Raw genomic sequence first — 17,272 nt, 5'->3', positions numbered from 1 at the left:
GGGAACAGCACAGAGCAGAGAAATAGCACAGAGCGTGGAACAGCACAGAGGAGGGAACAGCACAGAGCAGGGAACAGCACAGAGCAGAGGAACAGCAGGGAGCAGAGAAATAGCACAGAGCGTGGAACAGCACAGAGCAGGAAGCAGCATAGAGGAGGCAACAGCACAGAGCAGAGGAACAGCACAGAGCAGAGAAGTAGCACAGAGCGTGGAACAGCACAGAGCAGGAAGCAGCACAGAGCAGGGAACAGCACAGAGCAGGGAGCAGCACAGAGCAGAGGAACAGCACAGAGCAGGGAACAGCACAGAGCAGGGAGCAGCACAGAGCAGGGAACAGCAGGGAATGGCACAGAGCAGAGTAATGGCACAGAGCTTGGCAGCAGCACAAGAGCAGAGGAACAGCACAGAGCAGAGAAATAGCACAGAGCGTGGAACAGCACAGAGCAGGAAGCAGCACAGAGGAGGCAACAGCACAGAGTAGGGAACAGCACAGAGCAGAGAAATAGCACAGAGCGTGGAACAGCACAGAGCAGGGAGCAACACAGAGCAGGGAACAGCACAGAGCAGGGAGCAGCACAGAGCAGGGAACAGCAGGGAATGGCACAGAGCAGAGGAATGGCACAGAGCTTGGCAGCAGCACAGAGCTGGGAGACAAGAGTCCCGATCACACCTTCCTTGCAAGCCCTTACTAGCCACTGGCACTTACTGCTCACTGCTCGGGTCATGTGCCCAGGCTTTCGGAACAAGAAGAGCTGCCAGTTCTGACTCGTCCCCCTGTCCTGCACACAGCTGGCAATCAATGCTCACTGCATGGCTCACTGGAACCGGGTTCCAGTGCTGGGTCCTTGCCTGGGAACAGCCTCCTAACAAGGGAATTGTGCAATCTCTTTCTGTGGCCCTTGCCCCCCAACCCCAGCGCTAACGTTGTGGGAGGAATGAACGAATGATGGAACGAGACCAGACAGGAGCCCTGGGACCCGGCACTCACCAAACCGCTTCCGGGTCCACCAGTGTGGCTCCTTGATGGCGGAGAACTTGACCTCAGGGTGCAGCCGCAGGCGGTCATAGAGGTCTGTGGTCCCGCACTTAGGCTGCCCTATGATGTAGAAGTGCGGAAGGCAGCGCAGGCGGAAGTGCTTCCCCTGCGCGTGCGCCAGGTGGCCCCAGAAGGCCTTTCGCAGCGCGTCGAAGGTGGAGCGGAAGCGCTTGGAGTAGAGCACGTAGGAGTTGGTGAGGTACGGGTCTGTGGTGTTCCGCCCCGAGAACTCCTCGTACCAACAGGGGCTCTTACTGTTTGGAAGGAATTTATTGGGGATGACTGAAAACATCTGCAAGGAAACAGAGGAGGAGAGACACCGAGGAGGGGAAAGTGAGCAAAGACACAATCTAACCGCAATGGGAACATGCCGTGAGACTGACGACCGTGTTCAAATTTGAACTAATGTTTGACAGTGACTAACAAATAAAGCAAAACTTGGTAGACGGTCAATGACTGTGCTTTCCTCACCCCCGCCCCTCCCCCCACACAAAAAACTTGGATTAAAGATAATCCAAAATAAAGATTATTTTGATTAAAGTTGAAGAATAAAAGTTTAATCAAAATCCATTCTACCATAATTTACCTTTCTGACACACAACACACACGCACACATGGTAATTAAACAATCTTTTTACTAGTTGTATATTTAAATTGCCGTTAGAGATTAAAATATAGAATAGAAGCAGAAAATCAAATTTAACGCAGCTTTAAAATCCCAAATGATGGTGATCTGCAAAAGCAACTTTTAACTACCACGATCACATGTCAAGCAAGAAGTTCTGGAATGAAATAATGAGAGCCGGCGACCCTTGAACATGCCTAACCCAGCGTTCAGGACAGCAGATTCCCTTCCTCACACTCCATAGCGTAAGCAAACATCACTCTTTCAGTGCATTCAAATCCATAAGGCTGTCAAATGATCCTTGCTACATCTGAGACATTTTTTAGTCATTTTCCTTCTGTGTTCCCAAAGATGGTGATAGAAAGAAAAGCACTCATTTCTAAAAATCAACCAATCAGTCAAGATTAGCACAAAGCTACTCACATGCAACTCCTGCTTCTTAAGGTCTTCTAAGTCTGGGAGTTGTCTGGTTGTGAACTCAATCCTAGCTGTGATGCTGTTGATAATTAATTTAATGCTTGGATAGTCCTTCACGTATGAAATATTATTTACAGAGGATTGATGATGATGTTCTTTTGTGTCGCTTGGGTTTTCGCTGTCCATCAAGCTGGGGTTGCTGGGGAAGCCTCCGTAATGGAAAGGTGATGAGATCAGAAGCTCTTGGTGGGCCCCAGAAAGGATGTAAGAAGCCATTACCAAGGTCATTATTATCAGTCCAAAAACGAGGCTACATCGCTTCCCCTTCTTGAAGCGCAAAAACCCACCCCAGTTCTCGTTCCCTTCAGTCCTCACTTCGAGAACAGCAAGCAAGTTCATCTGCTTACTGTCCACACGAAACAGAATTTTGTTTTCTCCTTTGCACGTGGGGCACACCTGGTGACCGTGGTGGGGGCCCCCTCGGCAGTTGACCTGGTGCTTGTGTGCACCGTCGGGTAACAGCTGTATGCAGCAATTAATGCAGTGCCTCATGGTAGTGCCAGTGCCCTGGGCTGCTGGCTTACCGAGCCATGGGTGGTGGTCCCCCCAGGAGTCTGGATGTCCACAAATTGTGCCGGAAAACCTTAAGGATGCCTTGTGATTACATAAGATGGATGGAAAGCACAAATACAAAAATAAGCACACACCACAGCACTAGAGAAAGAGGATGCACATTCTTTGGTTCAGCTCCGAAAGAAAACAAAAGGAAGTGATGTCCCAGAGTCATGTTCTACAAGAGCCGCCGCAACCTTGGAGAAGGTCACTAGTTCGGGAGCAGCTCTGCCTGCCCTTCAGGTTTTTCCCATGGCACAAAAAAAGGTGGAAGAATTCTCACTGGGGAATGTGGAAACACACAAAAAATTAAAAGAAATCATGGTCTTCTCGCTGATGGATGGATTGCCATGCCATCCACGGAGGCATCTCTGAAGATCTCCACTTTTACATCCTGAGTACCTTTGGAATATTTCCTCTTTGTGAGGCGCAAACTTTAAAAAATGCCAGATTTCCTACACAAAAAGACAAGAGGCTTTATTACATTGTGTGGTAATAGCAATAACCCAAAGCTCATCCTCTGAGACAGATGCTCACTCTCTTTTCCACCTCTAAGTCCAGCCAAGCCAGCCTGGTTCTAAGCAAGTCATAGAAAATCATGAGGATAAAGGAAGAGGTTTCAGGTCCTTGCAGTTGGCTTTGGGGCTCAATTTCTGCCACCAAACATGGTCCCAATCCCAGCACCACCAGTGCCACATCAAACATCTCACATTGTGCATGGTTCACATCTCCCCTAATCCCTCTGCCTTGATACATCTCAGTTACAGGATCTCTGAATCCCAGGATGTTGTGATCATTCTCAGATTCATGCACAGTCAATGACTACAAATTTGAGGGATGAATTGAAATATCAGTGCTTTTCAGTCAATGAAAAATCTCAAGAATACTAAGGAGTATGGTTAGAATGGGAGCAGGCAGAGAAAATGTGTTTTTTCCCTCTCGCTGGCATCAGCAGTCTCTTTCTTAGAGTTAACCTTTATTATCAGATTAGGAAGCAAAAGTTAATGAAAATTTAGAAAAAATGAAATGAGTCTCTCCTTCAGTAGAATGTATCATATTAAAAAACCACTTGACTTTACGTTATTAAGCAATTAAATCCAATGTATAGTATTCCCTGGAGTGACACAGAGCTTCAGACCCTGACATAATTTTTCATTTTCATCATCTCAAGTAAGATATGATTCTTAAAAACCCATTAATAGAATCCTGTGGTTATAAAATATATTGTTGCCCAAATGACACTTCTTTGTAGATGTCATAAAAAGAGCCACGGATAAGCAAAAAAGGAGACCTACTTAGTTTCTGGCAGTGGTAGATAACCACTGATTGGCTCTGTGACCCTGAGCAAGCCACATAACCTCTCTGAGCTTTGGTTTCCTCAATAGCAAAATTAGGAAAATAGGGCACCTTAACAGGTACTAAATTAGCTGTTACATGTAAAGAGTTTGAATAATGCCTGACACATACTTAGCATACCATAAAAGGTAGATAGCATTGATAATAATAGCATCATCAACTACTACTATGATTTTTCATTGTCAGTGAATGCCAAAAACATTTGAAATGGGATCAAAGATGAGAGATCCTATACCACATGATTATTCTTTAGCAATTGAAAATTACCCAAGAGTAGTAGACTCATCTCCAACTCTACACACGCCACGCCTCAAACAACCCTCACTGTCTCCATAGAGGCGGCATTAACTAACCCCGCATCAAGATCTCCATGTACTGGCTGAAGGATTAAACAATCAGAACTCAACAGAAGAAATGTTCATGCCCCTTGGACTGAAAACCTCGTGTTTTCTCAAAATATGGTGGCCAAGAAATAGCCAAGCTGTGTTTCCCAAAACGTCTTCCTCCCACAGAATGTTCTGCTTGCCGTTGGTGAGTGTTCTATGCTTAAATTATTTGGAGAAAATGTGGAATGGACAAAATTACACAGAATTCTTTACAGCTGAACTTTTCAGGGCCTTTGATATGCTAATAAGCCCTGTGAATTCACAAGAGAGGAATATAATACACAAAGTTGTAAGGACATAATTGGCCAAGGAATCTCACTAGGGTATCAAGGAGCCAGTTTGAGAAAGGCTGGTCAGTAGAGGCTGAGACCTGAGTCCTGCAGAGGCGCCGGGGCGGGGATGCAGAAGGAGCCAGTTCTGGGAAGCCAGGCCGGACATCTCAGGCCCTACCCCCATCTCTTATCCCTGAGGGCAGCTGGAGGGACATGAGGGCAGCTGAAAGGACATGTCAGAAACCTCGAGACTCAACCTCTGCTTCAAACTTGCTCAACCACCCCTGACCCATCACTTGCTACAAACAATTCTTCCAAACTAAAGAAACAAAAGGGCAAGATCCCCTACTTGGAAACTCCATCATTAGAGCCAAGAAAACATTTTTTCACATGTCCAAGACAAGGCCAAGCCGGGGTTAAAAATGAGACTCCAACCAGCAGCTCAGCAGGGAGGGAATTCACACCCTCCGGTCTTTCTGCTGCAGAAGATCGAACTAGATTCTTTAAAAAGCAAACAAAACACGGACTTTGAAGCTCCAAGACAGGAATGTACATAATCTGGACCCAAACGAATGGGCAAAACAGTCCTAAACAAGGGCAGGGGAAGCTCATTTCAAGCAAAGTGAAAACATGAGCAGCTGACAGTCTCAACAGAGAGGAGAGAAGATGGGGTGCCCGGACCGGGTCCACAGAGCATGTCTGCCGGGCAGCCGCCCCCTCCAACCAGCCCAGCTTCTGCAAGTCGTGCTTCCTAAACAGAAAGAACTGAGGAGGCAATTTGAGAGGCTGCAAGAACCTTAGCAAAACACTCAGATACAGTGTTTTCTCAGCTCCTAGCATTCTTTCATTCGTTCATTCATCTGTTCAACAAATAGCTTTTGAAGAACGGCTGAGTGTTGCACATGTCCAGTTAGGGGGAGGCCAGCCAAAAGCCAAAAGATGAGGGATGTGATGTGGAAATAAAGAGATGAGTATTTGGTCTCTATCCTCGGGTACTGGTACACAGGTGCTAAAATCCTTGGAATTTTTCTGAGTGATGGGGTGAGAGAAGCACCTGTCGTCATTCATGACAAGCCCCTTTCAGCCATACCTGAGTGTATCCTGATGCGGTGACCCTTTGCAGGCCAGGATAGCTCCAGGATGAGGGCTGGTCACCAGAAAGACCAAGCCTCAGTGAGCAGCTTTCAGCAAACCCCCCAAACTCCAGGTAGGGAGGAAGGACTGCGGATTAAGTCAATCACCAGTAGCCAATGATTTAACCAATCATGCCTTTGTAATGAAACTGCCATCAAAACCCCTAAACCACTGGGCTCAGGCAGCTTCCAGGTTGGTGGACCCTTCGAGGTGCGGGGAGGGTGGAGTGGAGGGAGAGGGCACGGAAGCTCCACACACCTTCCTCCAACATACCTCACCCCATGCGTCTCATCTGCTGGCTGTTTCTGCATTGTATCCTATAATAGACTGATGATGAGCCAAGCACTCTCCTGAGTTCTGTGAGTCATTCTAGAGAATTACTGAACCTGAGGAGGTTGTGGGACTCTCTTGCCTTTGTAGCCAATTTGGACAGAAGCATGGGTAACCTGGGGACCCAGTACTTGGGACTGGCATCTGAAGTGGAGCAGTCTGGTGGGACCAAGCCCTCAAGCCTGTAGAGTCAGCCTCTGGTAGGGGCAGACTTGAATTGAATGGTAGGATAATCAGTTAGGCTCTGGACTTGGAGGATTTGCTGGTGTTGGAAAACACCCCTGGGCTGGGGTGGGAAGGGGGATCCTCTCTGAGAAAGAACATAAAACTACCTCACATTTACAAGTTTTTACCAAAATCAATAGCCACTGTATAGTACGTCAAACATGCAGGAAGATGGACAAGCAATCTGAAGGCCAGGTGAATCCCTTGTAAATGAAGGCCCTAGAGCCCGGCAGCTTCCACACAAGCCCTCCCCTGACGGGTGCGAGCGGTGCAAGGCTCACCCAGAGAGGAGTTCTGTTCCCAAGTGGAGCTTCTGTCCCACCACGGGTAGGGGTTACAGGGCACAGGCTATAAAGAAGTCCCAAATGAATAAGATAATCCCAGATGCTGCTAGATAAAGGCTATGCAGAAAAGAATAAAGAAAAAGGGGAGAGAACAATAAAACCATTGGAACAGGGTTTTGGAATTCTTTGTGCCATCCTAGGATGGCCCATTCTTTGTTGTCAGGGCTGTCCCGCGTACCGTAGGATGCTTAGCAGCACCCTGGCCTCTACCCACTGGATGCCACAGCACCCGTTCCCCTGAGATGTCACAACCAAAAACGTCTCCAGGCATCATCAATGTCCCCTGGGGTGCATAATCACCCCTGGGTTAGAGTTACTGCCTTAGAGGAGTGGGAGGTATGAAACACAGGGTGACAGGGAAGACCTGATTTCACAGGGGACATTGGAGGAGAAACCTGAACGACAAGAAGGAAGCCAGTCACGTGGAGACCAGGGGAAGCAAAGGCCCTGTAGAGAGACGCTGTGGGGAGTCCCAACCCATGAGGGCTACTGGCAGGATAGGCCCTGGGGCACAGGCTGGTGGGGGTGGAAACCCAATGGGAGAGGAGGCAGGGACCAGGCTCTGTAGAGTCTTGAAGGCCAAAGTCAGGGGTGGGATTTGCTCAAGTGCAAAAAGGGAGGCACACTACATATTCTTTTTTTTTTTTTTTTTTTTTTTTTTGAGATGGAGTCTCACTCTGTGGCCCAGGCTGGAGTGTAGTGGCACAATCTTGACTCACTTCAACCTCTGCCTCCCAGGTTCAAGCGATTCTCCTGTCTCGGCCTCCTATGTACTGAGATTACAGGCACGCACCACCGCGCCTGGCTAATTTTTGCATTTTTAGTAGAGACGGAGTTAAACCACGTTGGCCAGGCTAGTCTCGAACTCCTCGCCTCAAGTGATCCAGCCCGCCTTGGCCTCCCAAAGTGCTGGGATAACAGGCATGAGGCACCATGCCTGGCCTCAAAAGAATTTTTACACTATGTATAACTATTAAAGAGCATAACTCAGGGAAGAAAAATCCAAGTAATGGGGTGGTATTGAAAGGAAAATGGATTGCTGTTATGTTCCTTATCTGGCCTTTTCCATAGGCCACAAATTATCCCAAGCACAGTCATTCAGAAACCTAACACTCAAGTGGTTCCTCCTTCAGAAAGGAGTCATGTATGCCCCCTGCACTTCACCTGTCTGGAATGTCCACATTTGGTGCCGGTCGACTCAGACAAGACGGGGCCCTTGGCACTTCCGTTCATGTATTAAACCAAAGGATTCAGGTGTACATTTCAGTGAGATTACTTCCCACCTGGGCTCAATTCTGAGCCTGATGGATGCAGACCATCACTGTGGGAACCTGGCACCAGGAGAGAAATCAGATAACGGGTCCCAAAATAGAAAGTGTTCAATTATCCAGCCCTTGCTTGGACACCCCCTATTAACCTATGCACCCAAGCATCATTAGCAAGCCATTTATAACAAAATTGTAATTGAGAGACCCAGAAATACCACTTTAGATTAAGTAATTGAATGCCCCCTCAGTGTAAGATCGATAAAGGGCATCCAATTTCACCCTAGGAAAAACTTATTAAATTATTGTAGCTATAAGCTGATATAGCAGAGAAAAGATGTATGAAACTTCAGAAGAAATCTGGATGGATTTAAATAAATAGCTTCATTTCGGTAGAACATTTACATCTGCCCTCTGGGGAGAGAGAGGGAAAAAAATAGCTAATTACATTATTTTACTTTTATGTTTTAAGGAAAAAAATTCAATGGCTCTTAATTAACCTTTACTAAAACACAAAGCCTTCTTCTGATTAGTATGTCTAACTGCTGACATTCCTCTTTAGGCTATATATATGGAAATACATTTTTTCAAGGAATATTAATCAACAAGTAGGAGAAGGAACATTTTTCACATGTAACTCGAAGATAGAAGGTTGTTGCTGAGACTGAGAAGAAAGCCAACAAGACTGAAGAGTTCTGTACAAATTGTAAATCATCAGATTCAGTCTTCTACCTGGACGTTGACAGTTTTGATCACATCCAGTCAATAAGCAGAATAAAGCCACACCACAACATTCACTGGCCCATAGCACAGTGGAGAGAACACAGCAGTCACATGGGTTAGGATTCCAAGTCCATATCCACCCAGTGGCTTTGGGTAAATCGCTTAAGGTTTCTGGGCCTCTGTATTTTCAAAAGAAGTCCCTGCTAGCAACAGATCACGTACAGCATTGGAGTTCAGAGCCCACGTGCTAGAGCCAGGCTGCCCAGGTTTGATCTTGAACAAGACATTAAACATCTCTTCTCCCCATTTCCTTGGATACAACCTAGGAATAATCACAGGACCTGTGTCACGGAAGTGGTGTAAGCACCTAGTGAACTCATTCATGCAAGGTGCTTAAAAGAGTATCTGGCCCGGCTGAGCGCGGTGGCTCACGCCTGTAATCCTAGCACTTTGGGAGGCCGAGGTGGGCGGATCACAAGGTCAGGAGTTCGACACCAGACTGACCAACATGGTGAAACCCCATCTCGACTAAAAATACAAAAATTAGGGAGTGGTGGCGCACGCCTGTAATCCAAACTACTCAGGAGGCTGAGGCAGGAGAATCATTTGAATCTGGGAGGCAGAGGTTGCAGTGAGCGAAGATTGTGCCACTGCACTCCAGCCTGGGCAACACAGCAAGAGTCCGCCAAAAAAAAAAAAAAAAAAAAGGTGTCTGGCCCATAGTTAGTGTTCAATAAATGTTAGCTGGTATTACAGATGCACAGTGCTGGCCCACGGTGGGAATTTGATAAATAGTTATTTATTACTCTTTACCATAGATTGCATTATTGGTCTCAAGTTTCTCTTCTTCCCCTTGTTCACATTCTTTGCCACTTTGGAGGGCCTTCAGCTACAGCAGTGATGTATTTCTCCACCCTTCGGTTTGAGTTGGGTGGCTTGCTTTGGCCAGCAGAATGAGGCAGAAGTGGGCTTAGGGCTGGCACATGCCAGGCCCTAAGATATGTCCTGTGTACTCATTTGTCCTCTTGCACCCTTGCTTGGCCAGGAGGAAGGGAGACAGGTGGAGCAGGGCCACCTGGCTGAGCCCACCCAGAGCAGCCAACACCCACTGGATCTCAGCCAATTTCTAAAGACAGCAGAGATATAATAAAGGGTTGATTTTTCTTTTCCTTTTTTTTTTTTCGAGACAGTCTCACTCTGTCGCCCAGGCTGGAGTGCAGTGGTGTGATCTCAGCTCACTTCAACCTCTGCCTCCTGGAGGCTGGCTACCACCAGCAGCAGATATGCCAAAGTGATGATGGAAACTCAGAGGGGAGCCTGGGCGCAGTGGCTCACACCTGTCATCCCAGCACTAGGCAGTCGGATGACTCAAGCCCGGGGGTTCTAGACCAGCTTGGGCAACATGGTAAAACCCCGTCTCTATAAAAAATACAAAAATTAGCTGGGTGTGGTGGTGCACACCTGTAGTCCCAGCTACTCGGGAGGCTGAGGTGGGAGGATTGCTTGAGCCTGGGGAGGCTGTGGCTGCAGTGAGTCGTGATCACACCACTGCACCACCTGTGCAACAGAGTAAGACCCACTCCCAAAAACAAACAAACAAAAAGGAACTCAGAAGGTAGCTGTTCCTGAATCAAGACACAATGGCTGAAACATCGGAAAATAACACACCAGGTTATTTTCTGACAAAATGTGTGTGTATGACAACCGCAGCTGTTTTGTTTTAGTTGTCCAAACAACCGGCCCACACTCCCCCACCTCCTGATGAAGAGCCCTTCCTCCTTGCCTCTTTTCAGTTACTAATTTCTTCCTTGCTTCCTTCCTTTCCCTGAGCAAGCCTTTCCTGTAATCTGATCCTTATGGTTTCCTTGCCAGATTTCATCTTTCCTGATGCCTAGGATGCATCACTCGTGCTTTGTCTGAAACAGGTATTCTCAAACCACGATCTGGGGGATCTTCCTGGCTGGCCCAAAATCTGTGCATACAAAACCCAGGCAGTTTTTAAGCTTATTTTTAAAGCACACTTGACTGTCTTTTAAGTTTATCATCAATATTAGTTTTGGTTAATCACGACCACCTTACATGCATACGAAGTACATTCAATGCTATTATTTTAGTCTGTAAGCCATATCCATAATAAACAGGCATTTCCCCAAGATCAGATCTCTATAATATGCAGCCAGCGCCTTCCCCGTATCCTGAGCTCACTGATTCTCAACTTGGTAGTGTCATGTACAGCCGTGTGAAGAGACCGCCAAACAGGTTTTGTGTGAGCAATAAAGCTTTTTAATCACCTGGGTGCAGGCGGGCTGAGTCCAAGAAGAGAGTCAGTGAAGGGAGATAAGGGTGGGTCTGTTTTATAGGAGTTGGGTAGATAAAGGAAAATTACAGTCCAAGGGGATTTGTTCTCTGGCAGGCAGGAGTGGGGGGTCGCAAGGTGCTCAGTGGGGGAGCTTTCTGAGCCAGGATGAGCCAGGAAAAGGAAATTCACAAGGTAATGTCATCAGTTAAGGCAAGGACCAGCCATTTTCACTTCTTTTGTGGTGGAATGTCATCAGTTAAGGCAAGGACCGGCCATTTTCACTTCTTTTGTGGTAGAATGTCATCAGTTAAGGTAGGGGCAAGGCATTTTCACTTCTTTTGTGATTCTTCAGTTACTTCAGGCCATCTGGGCCTATACGTGCAAGTCACAGGGGATGCAATGGCTTGGCTTGGGCTCAGAGGCCTGACAGGTAGAAAGATGGGATGTAGGAAAAACGGTTTCCAAGCAGTCAAAAATAAGACACTATGCCAGGCTTGGGAGTCAGGGAGACCTGCATTTCAACCCGAATCAAGTCTAAGGCTGCTCTAATGATCTCAGGCAACGAATTTAACCATTCTGTGACTAGGTTTCATCTGTAAAATGGGAATCAAATGATCTGTCTCCTAGTGTGAATGTGAGGAATAAATGAGGTCATATACACAAAATGCGTAACCCAGAGTCTAGTACCCTGCAAGCCTTGGAAGGATGAGCCATCCCAAAATATGCCAAATTGATATGTTGATTATTTTGAGTCAAAAACACTGGAGGAATTATAGTTTCAGACAGGGCCAGCTGACCTGTCTCTTCCTGCATACTCCAAGCTGTAGACTCCTCTGGGAGGAGTACCCTTCCTCTGCCAGGCTGAGAAAATGGCCCTCCTCAGCAGAGCCTGGGAACTGGGGGCTGCAATGGACTAGGATAAATACACTTCACAAAGGAACCATTCTCTTCCACTGGTTTTACACACCCCATATATCTCCCAGAATCTCCCCTAGAAATGTATATTGCTCCACCAGATCCCTTGTGTTCCATCTCTTCTGAAATTGATTGTTCTTTGGCTAAAAGGTCTAAAACCTTCAACTCCACTCTCTTGTGAAGATTCCCAGGTCCATGTAAAACTAACAAAGTGTGTTTGCTTTCCTTTTGTTTGTCTGCCTGGTGTCAAGTTGGCTTCTGGACGTAGTTGAGGAGCCCGCAAAATAGTTAACGAGGAGGGGGCTGGAGGTGATCTCTGGCTCTCCTGCATCTCAATACATGACCTGGATTCCTTGCATTATTACTGGAGAGACCCTTGGGTCCTCGCTCCAGGATTACTTGCTTTCAGTGTGCATATATTATAATTCCAGACACGAGTGTCCAATTTTCTTGTCTGCCACTCATCTGAGGTGATGCCCTGGAAGAGGCAGGTAGCCACACAGATGCAGGAAGTAACACCCAAGTTCTACAGTAGAACAACATAAGAAGCTGAGCTGGCCGGTATCATTTGGGCACCCCTGTCACCAGGGCCCATAGCTCTGGCGAGCCGGGCACAGCTGTGGGGAAAATTCTGGAAAAGCTCACCCCCCTCCAATGACTGTGGCCATCCAGAACTTGTTTCAGTGCTCAACAGCAAGGACCAACTTTCCAGAAACGCACCCATCCCCAAAGATCTAGGGTAAACCAGCCACTGCTGTACAGATGGGAAATGAGAGACAGTGAAGCTCCTGGGATCCCTGAGGATTCTACTGCAGTCATTCACAATAAGAAACACCCAGAACCCCTCAACAGTGATGGTGAACACACTCAGACCCAGGGCAAAACCCAGGTGGCCTCCAGCAAATCAACTTGCAAGTATAAACCTACGGGTACCTGTCACCCAGCCTGCCTTTTACAGAGAAACTAAGGCCGGTGTGGTCTGTACTTCCCCAAGGACATGCAGCCCATGATAGAAAGGTGGGGCAAGAGGCCCCAGGGGCCTGACACTCAGTCTTCCAGCATCCCTCAAGAGAGGAGCCTATCCTAACCTCTACCCCTACCACCCAGGCTGGCCTCAGATAGTCCAGCGGCTTCTCCAGGCCCCTGGTGTTCTTCTCCCTTCCAATCTTCTGAGGAATCCCTTCCGAGAAAACAGATTTGCAGTCTCACCCAGAGACACAGGACAGGAAGGCAAGGGAAGTATCCCAGGAGGAAGCTGATGGGATGAAACTCCCCTACCTCCTTCAATCTCCTTTGAGCGCCTTGTCAGCCTGGGGCATTGAGTCTTAAACTATCTCAATTCAGACTCTAGTCATCACTCAGGCTTGTCTCCTGCAGCCAGGGAAGAGCCTGCTAGGACTGGGTACAGCCCCAGGACAGAGACAAGGGATGGGGGAACAGAGATGTGCTGAGGCTGGCCTGGTGCCAAGTGTGGGGACAGGGGAAGGAAGGACAGAAAGCAAGGCAGGCAGGGGCAGGGGCAGGAGAGGAGGGAAAGGCGGCGCTGTTCCTTGTCAGTTACCCTTGCAGCTGAGTCAATGGATAGGAATGGAACTAGCCCCATGCACAGGAGGCAGGCCCCGGTGCACAGCCCCCAAATCCTATTTTGTCCCTGTACATCAAAGAAGCCTGGGCTGTGTACAACTGGACACTCTGCAGCCCAGGCCTGTACGACCGGACACTCTGCGGCCCAGGCCTGTACGACCGGACACGCTGCGGCCCAGGCCTGTACGACCGGACACGCTGCGGCCCAGGCCGTACGACCAGACGCTCTGTGGCCCAGGCCTATAGGACCGGACACTCTCAGGCCCAGGCCTGTATGACCGGACACGCTGCGGCCCAGGTGGTGGCTTCCATGATGATTTGCATTTTAAAACTTCAGAGCAGCAAGGGAGGGACCTCCCAGCAAGGCAGGGAGCTGCTTGGTGTCCTGATCGCTAACCTGGCTGGTGACCCTGAGCATCACTTCATCTCTCAGGGCCTCTGTTTATCCATATATAAGATATGGATTTGGGACTACTCCTTTTGGCCCTAACACTCATAGGTGTATGATTTGAAGTTAATTTCTCCTTAATAAAAACTCATTATCTTCATCTGTTATGTCTTTCAGGGCTGCTCAGAGGCCAGTGATTTTGCAATGAGCGTGGACTAGTCGGCACAGCGCTTGCTTTATTAGCCAGATAATTAATCCAACAGAGACACAGAGTTTTCTCCAGATTAGTGGTCTACACACTTTTGTACATGTTTATTTCAACACCTACTATGTGCAGGGCTTGCATTTGCTGGGGCTCCAAAGACAAAGACTGCAGCATGTCCAGTCGTACAGGCCTGGGCCGCAGAGTGTCCAGTCATACAGACAAAAAAATGTACAGCCTGAATCCTCTGGGAACATCCCATCTAACTCCAGAACAAAGACTCCAGAGGCTCCAGAAAAATGCCACATTCGGGACTGTATATCCCATTTCAAAGACAGCCGTGAAGCCCACCCAGCCTCAGGGAATCTGCAGAAGAACTAGCTCTGCTCCAGGAAGCCGAAAAAGCATGGTAACAACAGCCGTGATTCAGTGAACCAGGGCCTCTGGCCATGGCAGGCAGGAGGGAGAATGGGGTCTTTTTCCTATTCTCTGTGATAGCTTGGTCTCTAATAAGGCAATCAGCTCCAGCTCCCTTGTACAACCACCAGAGATATAGGCCAAACACAGCAGATGTCCCAGTCTCTCTGAAATGCACAAAATAATCAGGTTTTCTCAGCAAAGGGGCAGGGTGGACCACAGACTTCAAATATGTTCATGCTGCATTTCTCCCCCAGTGATTTCAATGTGCACCAAAGACTCTAAAGGTCTTTGTGACACAATCAATAATTTTTTCTGAAACCAAGTGAGGAGAAAAACTATTTCAGAGCGCTCATTTTATTATTTCCAGTAGTAAATCACACCAGTGTAGGGACTAGATTTTCTCATGCTTGTGTATCTACCGACTCCGGTTTTCCAATAAGGCAGAGGCCACTCAAGAGGAGCTTGCGGGGTGTGCCGTGAAACGCGTCTACCGAAATGGCTCTAGGGAACAAAGCGAGGACGGTCATAAAGCTGCAAAGCATCTTAGCAGCACGTGGAGTCAGTTTAGGGTTTTCAGTGACCCCAGGGATGGCGGCAAAAGAAGAAGGAAATGCTGATAGTCCAGTATCTGCCACCTGCAGAGGACCGTGCTAGGTCCCTTCTTGAAGGCACTCTCCGAGGTCAGCACTGAGATTCCCCAAGTCGTGTGTGGGAAACTGAGGCACAGCAGGGTTAAACACATGCCTAGAGTCACAGGGCTCCCCATTGGTGGGGCCAAAATCCAACCGCAGGTCTGTGTGGCTGCAAAGCCCGTGATCTTTCTCCTGCAGCAGGCGAACCAAGCTGTCATTGGCAGCTGTAGGGGAACCTGCTCAGAACTCAAGGCTCACAGAGGAGCATGGTCAGCCATCACTCAGCCCACCGGCCACCTGTCTCCCTTGTAAGGAGGTGAGGCTGGACTACAAGCTCCATAAAAGGCCAGGGTCAGTGGTGCTCAACCCTGAATAGCACAGAGTAAGTGCTCAATAAACACTTTTAAATTAAAGAGTCAGGGAACAAGCTCCAGAAAGCATGGCAAATATCCAGCAAATATCCAGCAAATATCCAGAACAGAGTCATTATTGCTGAGTCACAACAACAATGATGCCAGCTAACATGTGTTGAGGGCTTCCTTGTGTCCAGACACCAAGCTGGGGTTGATAGGGATTATTCTATTTAAATGTCATAATCGGCTGGGCACGGTGGCTCAAGCCTGTAATCCCAGCACTGTGGGAGGCCGAGACGGGCGGATCACAAGGTCAGGAGATCGAGACCATTCTGGCTAACATGGTGAAACCCCATCTCTACTAAAAAATACAAAAAAACTAGCCAGGCGAGGTGGCGGGCGCCTGTAGTCCCAGCTACTCGGGAGGCTGAGGCAGGAGAATGGCGTGAACCCGGGAGGCAGAGCTTCCAGTGAGCTGAGATCCGGCCACTGCACTCCAGCCCAGGCGACAGAGCGAGACCCCGTCTCAAAAAAAATAAAAAATAAAAAAAAAAGTCATAATCTAAGAGAAAAGTACAATTACTACTTACATTTTACAGATAGGGAAACTGTGGCCCAGAGAATTTAATACTATACACTTCCTCCCCAAATGACTTACAGAATACAGGAGAGCGAGCTGGCCTAGAGAAGAGCTGGAGACCCAAGGCCTAGGCTGAACACTGGCCACACGGTTTAACCTGCCACATGACCGTAGGCAAACCCCTTCACCAGTTCGACCCTCATTCTCTTCATCTCAAAGTCGACGTGGAAGGCTCAGCATTGTTACATGGGTGCAGTGATCTCAGGAGCCCAGGATGTTTAACACACGTTATAATTATTCTTTTTGCACATTTTCGGGGTTCAAACACCTGCAACATCAAACCTTAACTACCAGGAAAAAGGGACCCATTTTCAGACTAGGGCTTATTCTGGCTGTCGTGTATTCAGACTACAAAGATAAGTGGTACCTTCTAGTTGCTGTCCAGCAATTTTTCCTTGACACAAATAGAGAAATGAATGAAAAGAAGCAGCCCAGAGTATAATGCGCAGAGACTATAGATAGGGACAGAAGGAGCAGGGTGACTCTGTCCACCCTCAGGTCCCCAGAGTCCCCCTGCCCACTTTGACCTGACTTCATGAAGAGCAAAAAGGTTGCAGGATAGTGGAAGATGCCCAGCCCAGATGTCCTTCAGGATGGGCAGAGGAGAAAGGTCTTGCGTGGACACATAGCTCACACGTTCAAAACCAACTGCAAATCATGATTCTGCAGATGCACAACGCACCCTAGAATGAATTCATTACAGGCAGCGCGACTGAAAGGGGAGCAGCTGCACACTCCCCACCAGATGGCCTTGCTGATCCGGGTAGTTCTAAACATTGTTTTATTTCCAAAGATGAGCAAAATAAGAATCTGGTTAACCCTTCAATGAGAAGAACTGCCTGAAAACACTTCATTGGAATTTCCTTCTTTTTGATGGAAAGACCAAGCAACCCAAATAAATGAGGAGGTCCTCTGGAGGGTTTTAGAGCCAGGCGAGGGGAGTTTCTCCAGGGGGTCACCTGAAGTCAGCTGACATCCACTGTCTGCCCCCAGATGGACCCAGCCCTTACTAAGCATGCCAAGAGGTGAGGAAAACAGCTCCAGTACCAGCCCAGCTTGGCTATAGGGACCTCAGGAGTATGCAGAGGTGTGCCAGCCCCCATGCAGTGTGTGC

The 17,272-nt window shown here is 48.0% G+C and overlaps 1 protein-coding gene across 12 annotated transcripts in view; it reads right to left on the bottom strand.

Annotated features, from left to right (window-relative positions):
• The window catches only part of CHST15 (carbohydrate sulfotransferase 15), an 85,764-nt gene that overhangs the window by 35,325 nt on the left and 33,167 nt on the right, over nt 1-17,272 (bottom strand). For all 12 annotated transcript variants that reach the window (XR_002734163.2, XM_023224248.3, XM_023224245.2 and 9 more), the window contains 2 exons: nt 2,085-3,145; nt 989-1,328 (listed from right to left, as the gene is read on the bottom strand). Coding sequence is in view for 11 of the 12 variants with exons in the window: in XM_023224248.3 (XP_023080016.1) it covers nt 989-1,328; nt 2,085-2,630 (886 nt within the window). In the remaining variant the exon portion in view is untranslated. The remainder of the gene's footprint in view (nt 1-988; nt 1,329-2,084; nt 3,146-17,272) is intronic.

This window comes from Piliocolobus tephrosceles, chromosome 9 (genome assembly GCF_002776525.5).
Source record: "Piliocolobus tephrosceles isolate RC106 chromosome 9, ASM277652v3, whole genome shotgun sequence".
Taxonomy (NCBI): domain Eukaryota; kingdom Metazoa; phylum Chordata; class Mammalia; order Primates; family Cercopithecidae; genus Piliocolobus; species Piliocolobus tephrosceles.
This window is presented reverse-complemented; position numbering and strand designations above follow the sequence as displayed.